The sequence below is a fragment of the Etheostoma cragini genome, chromosome 3, assembly GCF_013103735.1.
Source record: "Etheostoma cragini isolate CJK2018 chromosome 3, CSU_Ecrag_1.0, whole genome shotgun sequence".
Taxonomy (NCBI): Eukaryota; Metazoa; Chordata; class Actinopteri; order Perciformes; family Percidae; genus Etheostoma; species Etheostoma cragini.
In genome coordinates this window covers 1856847-1871551 of record NC_048409.1, presented here as the reverse complement: position 1 = coordinate 1871551, position 14705 = coordinate 1856847, and the positions used below count along the sequence as shown (strand labels likewise).

The 14705-nt window shown below is 40.6% G+C and overlaps 1 protein-coding gene across 5 annotated transcripts in view; it reads left to right on the top strand.

Annotated features, from left to right (window-relative positions):
- fat3a (FAT atypical cadherin 3a) overlaps positions 1 to 14705 on the top strand; it is a 135022-nt gene that overhangs the window by 64140 nt on the left and 56177 nt on the right. For all 5 annotated transcript variants that reach the window (XM_034866014.1, XM_034866000.1, XM_034866008.1 and 2 more), the window contains exons 3-4: positions 5877 to 6200; positions 11807 to 11868. In XM_034866014.1, the coding sequence (XP_034721905.1) occupies positions 5877 to 6200; positions 11807 to 11868 (386 nt within the window). The remainder of the gene's footprint in view (positions 1 to 5876; positions 6201 to 11806; positions 11869 to 14705) is intronic.

Sequence of the window (14705 nt, the reverse complement as noted above, 5' to 3'; positions counted from 1 at the left end):
ACACACACACACACACACACACACACACACACACACACACACACACACACACACATCAATACAATGTGTTCCTGCGATCAGGCCCAGTCTTTGTTGATGTGTGAGATCTAATTAAGCAAACATGATTAGTTATCTACTAGTAGTAGTACTACTATAAGTAACAGGAAGCTCCACAACACTACAGGACACATCTTTGACACAACTGTAGAGATTAGGAAACCTATTCCTTTCTTATTCTTTTACATTTAATGTGTGTCATTGAAATGTCAGCATGCAGCATTACACACACACATCAGCTCCTTAGAACACAACATGTACACACTCAGAGAAAAGCTTCTAACATCTGAAATGAATTATGTAGATCTTATTGCTTTGTTTGATGAAAAGAAAGCAGGCACAGTGACTTTGATGTGACCCACTTCCTGCACGGTGAGCCATCTTCTTCAGGCTGCGGAATGCTGCCAGACGCTACGGAGGACATAGTTATTCATAATTCAAACGGAAAGTGCAAAGAGGAAACAAAGCAAGATCAAATTCAAAATATTGTTATTTTGCTATGCGACTAGAAAAAAACAAAATTAAATTTAAAAAGGAACAAGGAAACGGAAATGCTTAAACTGAAATCTTTGAAATCTTGACTGACTGCTGGGGAGAAACTGATAAATGTGTTTCTTTTTCTCCTAGTTGAGATTTTAATTTAAGTATTTCATTTCAAAGATTTCAGTTTAAGCATTTATGTTTTCTTTTTTAAATTTAATTAAGGCATGATTTTTCCTAGCAGCATAGTAAAATAATAAAATCTTTAATTTGATCTCAGTTTGTTTTCTCTTTGGACTGTCAACTTGAATTATGAATAAATATTTCCTCAATAAGACTCAAGACGTGATGAGCTGAGACAATGCACATCACTTTACACTATGCCAACAGCTTTGGATAATACAAATGATCAAGACAAAGGGATTTTGGGGGATTTTCTTGCACATTTTTTTGTTGTTGTGTGCCAAGTGGCAATTTTTGGTTCTGAAAAGTGAAGCAAAAGCTAAAGCTCCTTAAATTCTCTCTAATTTCCAGCAGGAGGCAGGAAATAGGAACATGAGCCTACTTGTCTCTTGATTTATATCCCCAGTAAACATTTTCATAGTGAGTTTATGGTCTATGTCTGTCTGTATTTCCGTCCATCCGTTAGGAATCTCAGTCCCAGAGGGGAGCTGATAGACACCCATGGAGGTGGTGGAGGGTGTGGTGCTGCAGTGAGGGGGAAGGAGGAGGTGGAGGCAGGTCTGTTCCCTTAGCTGTAGATAAGAGGAGAAATAGAACACTACTAATGAAATGGCTCTGGTCTTCGTGAATTAAAAGGATAAATAATGCTGGTTTCTTTCAATTTTTTGAGTTTTGGCCACCTATCAAATTGGCAGTAGTGTTGATTTATTAAGAAAAACTGAAATTAGAAGCAACGTTTGTTATCAAGACGACAGCTAAGCACAGAGGAAGGGTTGAGTGTGCAATAACAACATTAGCAGCAAATGATCATTTCAAATGAGAGCAGATGATCAGCCAGAGATGCCTCTTATTAAACCGTGTCAAACTCATGCACCGGTAACCTGGCTGTGAAGGAAGCCATTCAGTCATGCAGTATTTGTCTCTTAATGTCATGTGAACCCTCCCTCAGACTCCATCTCCTCTGTACATTCAACACCAATCACATTCTGCATGGCAGAGACGAACCCAGATTAAAGCTCTGCACTCTTCACAAACCCACATCAGTCCGTCAGCCCGCACCATGCCCCACGTTTGTATTGTTTCCTCACACAAAAATTACAACATATCTCTTTTTGGACTAACAATGCAGCATTGTCTTGTCTCTGCATTGAACAAACAATAGCTCAAAAAATCATCTCAACACCTAAAACATTCCTTTCTTTAGTTCCTTCCTTTTAACGTAGTTCCATGTTCATCCCTAGTCTGCTTCTGCCTCTGTAAATCATCTCTAATATGTAAATGTTGATGTCTGTTTTTATAACGAGCTTTTCTAGTTTTAACGGGTTAGGGGTTAGGGTTAGGTTAAGGGTTGCTGGGGCCCTAACTTTTACATTTATTTGGGTAGAGGCAGAACATCTACTAATGCGACACACACACACAGAAGGGTGTGTTGTTTTTGATTCTCGGCATGCGGCTGTTGCCAACATATCAGATCTATCTGCAGAATAAACTCTAGATCAAGCCTTCTCATTACCCAGCATGCCCTTTTTCTAAGTCCCTTTTTTTTTTTTTAGTTTAAGTGATCTTTTTTGTGGTTGCCCCCCTGAAGGCCCCCTACATTTTGGAAGAGCACCAGGAGAAGAGGAAGTCCTTTTAATTATGCTAACCTTTCCCGTCACCTCTCCTGCTGTGCTCCTCTCTCCTCACACTGGGGCCCAGCACCTTATCGCGTTAATGCTGGCTGACTAATGGGGCCTTTACCTGCGGGCTTTCAGGTGCTAATCCCTGCTCATAGTTGACAGACTAGCTGAGGGCTCATTCTAACCCCACAGAGTCTGATAAAGGCTTCCCGCTGCTCAGTTCTTACTAATAGCCTCCTCATAATCTGACATGACTAACTTCATGAACTCACACACCCATTGTCCTCCCTTTCCATACACTCTTTCCTGATTCCTCCATTATCTTACCAAAGTCCAGAGAAGGATGTGGTGCCGGGTCTGCACTGTTTGTTGAAGTGTAATGCTGAAGTTGCCGCTCTCACTTTTCTCCTTCTTTTCTCTCGATGTTTTTGGCTTCCCCTCTCTTCTGGCCTCCTCTGAATGATGAATGAGGTAGCAAGTGTAAAGAGCTGACTGTGGTGAAGTGAGAGACACAGAAGACCTCTACAACCTCAGTGTTTGTCCTGAATGACTTTTCTCTTCTTTAGCACTACTCAGCGTCCTGAGTATCCACAACACAAAATAGCAAAGAATTCTAGCATCACTGTTGAGAGAAGCTCAACAGTGACGCTAGAAATGTCCGGGCTTTTCTTCCCGCTCTGGTACCTGATGGGCCTCCATCTTCATTTGACTTTCCTTTGGACTTCCCTCTTTGTCTCAACATTCTAAACTACAGGTCCTAATCTACAGGTGGTATTAGGGTTTTAGGTGTAAAATCTCCTACTTATTTGTGTTCAATTTGCATAGGTTTAGTTTCACATGTAATTTTAAAATGAAATCTGAAGGAACTACAGCCAGGAACGTCTTATCTCCTCATTGCTCAGCAGTGCCCCCCACAGCATTAATGTAGGGGGGGGGGGGGCTTTCTAAATCACATGAGGTCAGAAAATGGTTATCCCGTGCAGGTAAGACTTAGGTTTGTTACTGTAAGACTCAACAGGGAAATAGCCTGGTTTAGGGTGTGCTTGTTTTATTGAAAAGCCCAAGCCTGTCCCTGTCTTCATGGTGGTTGGGGATTGCTCGTTTAACGGATCACACTTACTCTGTTCCTTTACAAAATGAAGATTGTCTGACCAAGATAAACTTTTCATCAAGTGCCATCATCAGTTCAACATTTAATTTGGTAAAATTCTTTGGTTTATGACCATGACCTACAGAACGAATGGCACTCCCATAAGCCTCAGCTGCGCTATGTGAGGAGTCCAAATGTATGCTAACATTCTAAGTGATGATAATACGCATGGTGAGTATTATACTAGCTAAACATCAGCATTATGTGGTATAAGTACAGGCTCACAGGGCCACTAGCATGGCTGTAGACTCTTAGCTGTGTAGAACACTCTTGCTGCAGGCTGTGTGAGTGACATTTTCATACACAGCCACACCTTCTGTTTGAAGCTTTTCTCTGGGTTTGTAGGATTTTCAATGGGTTTATTCTTCTGTTTCCAAGTGTGTACATACTGTATGTAGGTATGTTTGCAGTTGGATCAGTCACGTCTCTGACTTTGTGGTGCATTGTTCCACTCAGAGTTTCTCAGCCTCTCAGTTTGCCATTCTGTGGACAAAAGCAGTAATCTTTTCAGTTGAATCCTCTGACTTCAAACCAAGCCCATGGCCTCTATATTCTGTCTCACTCTACCATCTGCCACTTTCAGTGTACTTTTTTACTTACTCTTTATTTTCTGTCTCTACTGGGGATTGTTTTTTGCTGACAGAGAAACAATGTGGTGAGGTTGAAATTTTCAGAAGAAAAGGCTTAGTTTGACCTGGTCAGCAAAGTGAGGGAAGAAGTCCTGTGGCGAAGGACAGTAATGTTACAACTCTGCTGAATTGCTCATGCTATACAAGTAAACTAAAGATGAAGGATCAGCTGGGCCAATAGAAGCCAGACTGTTGGGTCAGCTAGGGCTGAACACCCGGGCAAAGGGGTGGATATTTCAAATATGAACAACGTAGTTAAATATATAACACATGAATGTGATTAAATAATCTAAGCATTATAACCAGGGCCTGTTTTTTGTTGTACTCTTGCCATGAGGTTGAGATCTATATTATTATTTGCATGAAACCACAACTGATACGTCTCTGATTATGAGACTCAAAGGCGCCTTCTTCACACTGAATTCGCGGGGAACCTGCTGATGTAGGTGGTGTGCCCCCCCCCCCCAGTGTAGAAAACTGGATGCAGTGCCATATAGTTTGCCTTACGTATATGCTAGAAACCTTACTACGCACTGGTGCCCCCCCCACATGCATGTGGTGGCATCTGGTGCCCCCACATGCATCTGCTGTCCCCCCATGTAGCCTGTGCCCTCACATGCAGCTGGTGGTTGAATGAAAAAGAACCGGGTTTATCTGAATAGTCGCATACGCACATTTCATTGTCCCAATAAATATAGATCTATAATGATGTGTTTTTAAACATGAAGCCTTAATGCCATACCAGTGTCGGGCAGATGGAAACATGCACAGCTTGGAAGGGACAGTGAAGGGACAGAGACACGTGCAGTAGCAGCAGTAGTTGGCTGCCACACACCACACAGACTTCATTAAAGGCTGATAACTGAAGCAACTGTGATGGTGGATGCATTCCTAATGCACATGCACACAAACACACACACACACACACACACACACACTCTAGTTGGTGTTTACGTGGCGCAATACTGCAAATTGGATGTATTTGCCTCTGCTTCAGCAGGCATGCAGATTTTGGAGTAGGTCGCAGTGAGAGACAGTGAGTGGCTGCTTTGTGAATTACGAGGGGCTTTCACTCCCTTGGATTAGTGCAAATGCTAATCACTGTCCTAATTAATCTTCTCCTACTTCCCAATTAAGCCTTAGACTCACTTTGTCTGGCTGGTTGAAATGCACTTCCCCAGATGCCAAGCAGCCCTGGGGCCAGGCAGGCTCCGAGCCGCCCACCTGTCTGCAGCCACAATCATTATGACCTCCGTCCTCTCAATGCAGCTGGTCTTAAAGCAACACTAAGGAACTTTTTGGACCTTAATGTTTCCCTAACCGTTACAGTAGGTCATCAACTCGTAAAAGGGTTCTTTTCTTCTGCATTTGCTTTGTGGCTCTCTTGATATCGCTTGCTCGGTTGTTGTCCGTTTGTTGTATTGAATGTTGTCTTAAATATGCCTTTTTAAATGTGAATTAAAAAAACTCACTCACTCTTAGAGTACTCAAAGCTATTCTCCACCACTGCTGAACAGTGTGTGTGTGTGTGTGTGTGTGTGTCAAACCATTCTCTCTCTCCTGACTATATCGATCCTGGTTGTGTTGAGGTCTTTGCCGTGAGAATCAAGTGTCTTGATGGAAGGACACTTAATACATATTAACTGTATAATATCTTGTTCATGCTCATGACATGTTATCAAAACGCCTTCCAGGACCAGTACTGCCTTGACAAGGGTGACTTATCTCACCCTCTCTCTTTGTCTCTTCCTCCACCAGGGGTGATCTACACCACCGATATGTTGGACCGCGAGACCAAGGACTCCTATTGGCTGACGGTGTATGCCAGCGACCACGGCGTGGTTCCCCAGTTCGCCACCATCGAGGTGTTCGTCCAGGTGGAGGATGTGAACGATAACGCCCCGCTGACCTCCGAGCCGCTGTACCGGCCCTCGGTGGCCGAGAACTCTCCGCGGGATGTTTCTGTGCTCCAGATCCAGGCCCAGGACCCTGACGCCACGCCCCCCGCCGCTGGTGACACGCTCAGCTACCGCATCGTCAGCGGGAACCCACAGAACTTCTTCGCCATCAACAGCCGCACTGGTGAGTAACAGTGTTGAGTAACGCATTACAAAAGTAACACAATTACAGTAATGTATTCCGTTTGCTGTAACACAATAATATAACGCATTACATATTACATTTCTGTAATAATATACTCATTTCAATCTTAGTAATGTGAGTTACAACACATTTTAACGCTGTTTTTTTAAGAATAGGATTAGAATAAGTACATAGTATCCCATTTGATCAGCTGTTGAGGGTATTTGCCTGTAGTGGAAAGGCTTTGAATGGCAACCAACCACGCGTGTCATTTACTGAGACCATTACTGTTCCATATGTTACAGTTTTACTAACAACAAAGTGAGCAGATGGCCATGTTTTACATCTAGCATCTCATGTTCATCTCAGTAAGCTTGCAAGTACACAACAGAAAACTTCCCTGTAGACTACTTCAAAATGAAAGCACTTCCCGTGATGATTAGCAGTAAAACTAAATTACTGTTAAACAAATAAGGTTGTGTACCTTTCCACATATCAGCTGTAAATCAAGTACTGTAAATAATGTAAATAGTGAGTTTTAATTACACTATAATTGACAATTATAGACTATAGACTACCTCTAGTTTAAGCTAAACAACATGAATTTCTTATTCAAGTGTAAACTGTATTGTAGTTTTAATTGAGTATTTTCTTTTTCTCCTACTTGCCTATTGTATGTTTTACTTGCCTTATTCATAGCTTTCGTTATTTTGCATATTCATACACATTTTACAAAATATTATGAATACTCTATAATGTATAGCTAAAGAGGAGAAATTCTCCCGTTAGCTGCCAAGTCAAACTTCCGCTGTCATTTTGGTGAAAGTAACTCAAAAGAAATGTAAAAGTAGAGCGTAATATTGAAAATAAAGTATTATACTCAAATGACAGTAACTAGTAATCTGTAATGTATTACATTTCGGAAGTAACTTGCCCACCACTGGCGAGTAATGGCTGAAAAGGCTGCAGTGTTTCTCAGGTAGAAGGCAGATGTAATAGTGAGTACCACTGAACCGTTACCATGAATACGCTTGTTTGCAGAGTAGCTCACCTGACAGGTGACAGTTTGAAGGAGTTTGCTTCAGCCTGTGTCAGTGACGGGCTCCTCCGTGACACAAACTATTATTTGACCACTTTGTGTGCCAATGATGAAAACAAGGTTTAAACTACATAGAGAAGTAACCTTTGAAAATGTGAAGAGTCATCAACTCTATTTACGTTAAGTCACTACTCTGAAATCCAGTTTCTGAAAAGCAAAGTGTGAATGCATAAGCATCTGTTCCCTCTGCTCCATGGATAGTGTAACCACGTCAATGAGCCTGTGGACAGTCTTGATGTCTGATATTGTTGAAGCTAAGTGCTAACATGCCGAAGGTCGTCTTCCACAAAGCATCATGAAGTGTGCTGCTTCAGTGCTCCCTGTCATAGATCATAGATTGTGGACCTTTCAAAATACATTCTCTCATTTGGTGTTTTAATGATGGTGGTGCTATCTCATATGCACATATAATGCCAACAGTTATCAGTGCAGGGCGTCTTAGTATGGTAACACTACAGTACTTCGATCTGATTGTAGGAACTTGCTGCAGCACCAGATATTTCAATATCCTGTCTATCGTGTGTGGGATGAAGAGAACATGAACACACACATCCGTCTGCACGCTGCCTCACACACACTCTGTTCTGCAGATAAGGCTTGTGCTGGAGACAGGCCCAAATATAATTGGCTGTTGCAGTATTTATCTGTCCTTTAGTCAAGATCGCTTTGCTTTGAATTTGCTTCTATTCCACCCATTTGTCTCAAGCAACTACTCCTCTTTCTCTCTCTCTCTCTCTGCCTTTATTAAAGAGATTCTTCTTAGCTTCTTTGTATTGTCATCTTCAATCTCCTCACGTTTTCTCCTTCTGCCATCCTCTCCGATTTAACTCTGACTCTGTCCTTTCTTCTCTTGCTAACAGTTTCCCAATATTTTAGCCCCATGTCTGCATCGATTGGCGGATGTTGAATTTTTGATATTGTGGTTATGAAACTTTGATGAGGCACTGCAGATCATCCATGAGCCTGTAGCAGTCTTCCTCACAGCAGAGTCCATTGGGATGTTATGTCATTGTAGCTACAGCGGTACTGGACTGCAGGGCCTTTCTAGGATTTGAGGACACACATGCTAATCACAGTGGCTTACTTTCCAGATGAATAATGAATTGTGACATTAAAAATAGGAGTTGTTAGTAGTTGTAGTAGTTGTAGTATGGGAAGAAACAGACCACTTTCCAACTGCTTTCACATTTAAATGTATGTAAACGTTAGTTTATAGTAATATTAAAAGGATTTAGTACAGGGTACAGTAGGGCTGCACGATTGTGGCCAACATGATAATTACAATTATTTTGATTAAAATTGTGGTCACGATTATTGTCACGATCATTTTTTGATTTTAACCAAACAACTCGTATTGTCACATAGGCCATTTATAACTGCTTTCACATTCATATTATGTAACATTCCTCTTATTTTGAAGTCAGACATACAGCTGCAACACATGTAAATGGAAATAAGATATCTGAAATAAACAGCATAAGATATATACATATATGTTTTTTTTTTATTTATCTCTGAGAAAGCTCTTTCACTTGTTTTTAGCAATAACTGATTAAAAGAGCTAGGGAGAGAGAGGGAGTGTGATGGATGTACTCACAGAGAGACGGCTGACTCATTAGGAACGGGTCCAGCACGGGTCAAATGGCGGGTCAGTGGATTGATACATGTGGTGTGTCTGAAGTCTCTGTATCGTCACTGCGCTGCATTTTTATGAACTATGATATTCTGGTCATGGGTCCCATCTCTGGCCCAGGTCCAGCAGGCTCTGTGATCCTAAAGTATATACCTGTATATCTGGAGAGATCTTTGAAACAGGGATATAATCTGCCGCCATGCAGAACTCATTGGTTCAAGAGGAGATATTTATTTCTGCTGCCATCTGCATGTTAAAGAACATGATTTCTAGAAATTTCATTTTTATTTTATTTATTTTAATTAAGTCTGTATTTTTATTTTTTTGGATGTGTTCGTTGTTAATGTATTACTGCTACCTGTAAACCAAGTTGCCATCCGGAGGCAATAAAGATACCTTTTGACTTTGGGGTTTGCATGTGTGTATAGTAGGGATGCTAATTTAGATTTTTCCTAGATTTTTCCTTAACCAATCATTAACTGTTAACTGACAAGCTGGCAGCGGAGGCCCTGTTCACCCATCAGGGAAGCTCCGACACACTTTCCACACTGCTTTGACAGCTGATGACTTGTAGCGGTTGTGCAGCCACGATGTTCTGTGCATTGTTGTGGACACATGCAGACACTCTCCTGGAACAGCTTGCTTGTGTGTAAGTGTGTGTGTGTGTGTGTGTGCGTGTGTGTGTGTGTGGGGGTGTGTGTCATGTAGTTGTTGAGCGCTGTCACATTCCCCTCCTTAATAAAACTAATAAACTGGCACTAACAGCTGCTCTTGGCTTGTTAGCATGTGATGCTGTGTGGCTAATGTAGCATAAAGCTAACAGCTGTGATCTCATTAATAAATAGCGCATGTCTCTGATTTTTAAGATTGCGTTCCTAACTAGAAATGTTCACAGCTACATAGGGAGTTCAGAGGGTGTTGGTGTTGATTGTTACGAACCGGTTGGGGCTGATGCTCCACTTCACACTTTACACACAGTTAGGGTTAAAATGGAGTCGGGGGCCCCGCTGCTGAAGGCCAGGTTCCTAGTCCCTGCTGATTTTGATCAATGTGCATTATTCATCAATTCCAAGAGTATAATGTTGTGCATTGTTGGATTAAAGATTATATTGAACAAAATGGAATAGCATTGAATTACACATCAGCACTTCTATATGTATGTCAGCTAGAGATCTTCTCTAGGCTAGTCTGTAGTTCCATCTGCTTCTACATGCCTTTATCTCATCTCCCATGGACTTCAGTAAGTTAATCCAGAACTCTGATGCGAGGCTACACTTGAACCACTACATGCTCACACATATTCCTGTTTCTCAAGTCTCTTCACTGGTTCCCTTTTTATACAAGACCCAGTTTAAAATGACCCTCTTACATAAAGAGCATTGCACAGTCAGGCCCCTGTACATGTGGATCAGCCATATTCCTCGGCTCGCTGCCTTGGGTCTAATATGTTAAAGTGACTGTCTGTTCCATGGACCCGGCTTCAAACCTGCTTTTCTGAGTCCATAACACCTAAACTGTGGAATGCTGCTATTTCTGTGTAGTATGGCAGATAAAGACATGTCTGGTTAACCAGTCCGCACTGCCTGTGTTAGTAAGTCATTTTCTCTCACTTAAATCTGTATTGAAAATAAATTCAACAGCAAACTCCCAAACAGTCACAAACAAAGCAAAGAGAATTGTGCTTTGGATTGCCTCCACATTTTTACAACCTTGGAGATTATTGTTTCTATCAACTATTGTTCTAGTCCAGTGTCGTCATTGTGAGTCTTGTATAGAGACTATTATGCTGTTTTATTTGTGTATTGTGTTTTAATATTGCTTTGTGTTCTCTCGTATTTTGTTTTATACCCTTGTGAAGCACTTTGGGATTCATGTTTGTGAAAAGGAAAAATAAATTTGCCTTTCTTACTTGTCTACACTCTTTAGGTAGATTAAAAACTATGTCCAAATACAATAGAACACTGAGTGTGTAAAGTACCGTCAGTGATCCACAGCCACTGTGTGTGTATGGTGGATGAATGTAGGCCAGGGAACAGTACTGTCCTGCAGCTCCTTTCAGTCTGCACTCCCTCCACTCTTCTCATCAGCTTTTCTCTTGTCATTCCCTCCATTCTTTGTCTTTCTGTGTCTGTTCCACGCCTCTTGTCAAAGTTTTCAAATTGAACGTTTTCATTTTTCTGAAGATGTTCTGAGAGGTCCTTTTGCTGTCCTCAGAAGAAGAAAGCTAAGACACTGGAGAGATGAAGAGTTTTTTTCTTTTAAATAAATCTTTCATAAAACAAGCTTTTAGCTGCAGTTCATTTGTGACAACAAGGCTGTATGTAGTGGTATATTGTAAAAGTATTTGTTCATGGTATGAAGAACCTTTCCTGATGGACTTTGCAGCACCAAGCTTGTATAGTTTTACATCAATCATCAACTCACATTATGCTTTTTGTAGGCTTACAAATGCTAAACGTGTCTTTTAACAATACCACTAAAATCTAAAGTTAGCAACTTTCAGTCATTTAGCCCAACACATGTGTAGTTAATTCATTTAATCAGTGTTCTTCAAAGCATTTTAATCTTTTTTTAAATGATTAGGTCTATATTTACATGAAAAATATAATTGTCAAACTAAAAAAATGCATTACTTTCAGTTAAATGCACAGCATTAAAAATTAAATGGAAACCTTTTTTTCTGCTGGTTGATAAAGTAGCAGAGTCACCAGCTGCCTGTGTGCAGCTCCTCTAACCACTAGGGTTGGCTGTCATTCCAGCAGCGGTCACGCTAACGGAGGTGTAACGTTACGCTTCTCTCGTTCCTTGTAATTACAACCAGCCATTGTGTCTGACAGCAACAACTTATGTGACTTGTTTCCTCTTCTGTCTCAGGTCTGATCACCACAACCTCCAGGAAACTGGACCGTGAACAACAAGCAGAACACGTTTTAGAGGTGAGGACACTGTGTGTGTGTGTGTGTGTGTGTGTGTGTGTGTGTGTGTGTGTGTGTGTGTGTGTGTAAAAAGCCAGAATGGAAGCATCATTGCCGGAGCAGCAGAGGAAGATGATGGACACAGCTCTGAGAGTTTTTGCATCTATCGTATCATACAGCTATAGATCATTTTCTGATAATACTTCTACCAAATACAATATATTTTTGGTACTAACCAAAATATGTCATGTACTATGTCTGTACTGAAAGTTGGCATCAGATGGCCAGTCAGACTTGCAGTTTTTTTACTCATTCCCTGATAAGGTAGATACTAAATTCACAATTGGTAACAAAATGGTAATATTCAGCATATGCTAAGATTTAGCGTTAAATAAATAGAATGAAATAAAATGGGAAATTAATACAAAATCAATAATGAAACAGATTATACGATATCAAACAATCCAGAAAAATGCAGAAAAACAAAAACAGTAACAATAAAAGAATTGCACACAAAATATATTACAATAATTGAGAAACAAGAAATGGCATCAAGTTATTTCAATAAATATCTGCAAACAAGCTGCTCATGAGGAGCAGCTGATAGTGGCCTGGAGGGTGCAGACGGAGCTGGTTCCTGGGAGGATGGAGGCCATGCCAGAGCAGCCTTCAGAGGACTAATGCTAGAAGGTTGTAGCCACAGTCCTTCCCAAATGACACTACTGTCTACTAAGGGGGGGGGGGGGGGGGGGGGGGGGGGGGGGGGGGGGGGGATGGATACAGCATAGTATCGCGATATGTTCAGTGGCGATACTGTATCGATAAACATACGACAAGTTTAAATCTTTTATCAAATATGTGTTGGTCAGTTTGTCCCATTTTGCAGCAATACAACTGAAGTGAGATGAACACACAGAGAAATATTTCGGATTAGATAAAACAGATGTGGACAAAGTTTCCTTCTGGGGACGTCATATGAAACTGGGAAAGATTAGAAGTTGGAAAAAAAGATAGAAATTGCAATATATTGCAGAATATTGCAATATGTTTAAAATAACAATAATATCATATTGTGGCGTAAGTATTGTGATGATATCATATCGGCCGGCGTCTGGTGATTCCCCCCCCCCCCTATAGTCGGCACTAGTTCCCAGGACAAGGATTGTGCACTGGAACGGCCAAAATGGGTTACACTTTAACTGTCAGGTCAATGGTACACTTCAACTTCTATTTATTTTGTGTGTCAACGGTCTGATCCCTGTTACCAGACCCAACGAGCTGACAAGTGGCCAACATGCCAAGGCTTCAGGAATGCTAAACTGTGTTCTCAAAATCTGGTCAAATGTGTGACAAGTGTGCTTTTTCTCCTTCTTCTTCTGCACTACTTACATTTAATATTTTTTATATTTTGTGTTGACACTGTAAATGGGTTGCTTCAATCTCATTACACAGGTACTGCACTTGTGTATAAGGACAATAAAGGTTTTATATTCTATTCTATTCTATTCTATTTTATTATATTCCAGTTATATGAGATCTATTCTATTCTATTCTATTTTATTATATTCCAGTCAGGTATGGCTGCTTTGGTGCTTCAACAAAAATGTAGCCTATATAGAGACAGCTACTATGTCAACTGTGTATCTCTCCCTTATGAAGATAAGATGTGCGTGTCTGAACTTTCCTCTGAACATATTCTCTACAGACATGAAAAAAAAAAAACTTTTTGGCATTATGGCAGCAGAGACAATTCTTAATGTCATTATCTTTTTCAAATAGATTTTATAACTACTGCCTGCAGTTGGTGATTCTGTTATATTGCCAGCATCTTATTTTATTACAATGATATGCAGCAGACATATTTTCATTTCATTTATTTGTTTATTTGAAAAGGGGACAATGTACACTGATCAACATTCGAAGCAAATGTAAGCGTACCCGAGTTAGCCATAGGCTAGATTTCATCGGCAGTCCCCTAGCCAGATGTTATTAGGCATCCTAAAATAATAAACATCCTAAAATTATAAACAGTTATAATACAATGAAGATATTTATACAATAGACAAAAGGTTACAAATTACAATGTTAAATCACAACAATAGCTGGAAGTTTTTACTTTTATGTAAAATGGTTATTTGAAGTTGTAATTTATTTTTTTGTGTCAATAAACCACAAACAATAAATCTTTCAGGATTAACAAAAGGAGCGTGCAGCTGTGTGATGAAACATTGATCAGCTGACACAGGACGGTGTAATCAGCTGAGTTTGGCTCGGGTTGGTCTTTGAAGCGGCTTTCTTAAGGAGCTGTTACACCAAAACACATTTTACACAGTGAATGGCACGCGCGCACACACACACACACACACACGCATACACACATGCTAATCTTTAGTTTTCTATCAGTATGCTGTCTCCTCCTCTCATAGTCAGCTAGCTAGACCAGTCTTCACAGGCTCTGCAGTTGCTCATGTCTGGCATTTTGTAAAATGACAGATGGTATTGTTGAATGAAGCCAGCCATGAGCACAGGGGAAATGAACTGCTGCTGCGCGGTGAATCTGTGACAAGCTATAAAGTGATTGCACCTCGAGCAAAATTAATATAAATGTCGGACAAAAGAAAAAAAAGCCGGCTTCTTAGCTCTCATTGGCTAGCTGCATCTCACAGTGATCACCTTCTTTATCATTTTAAAAGTCCAGAAGCAGCTCCAGAAAGAAGCTGTCAAAACAAAGGAAGACAGATTGTTTCCTCTTTATCATATTTGTCAGAGACTGAAGGAGAATAGCAGCAAATAGAATGAACACCGACAGGTGGAGTGGTTCCTGTTGAATAGTCAGGGTTTTAAAGTCATTACATACA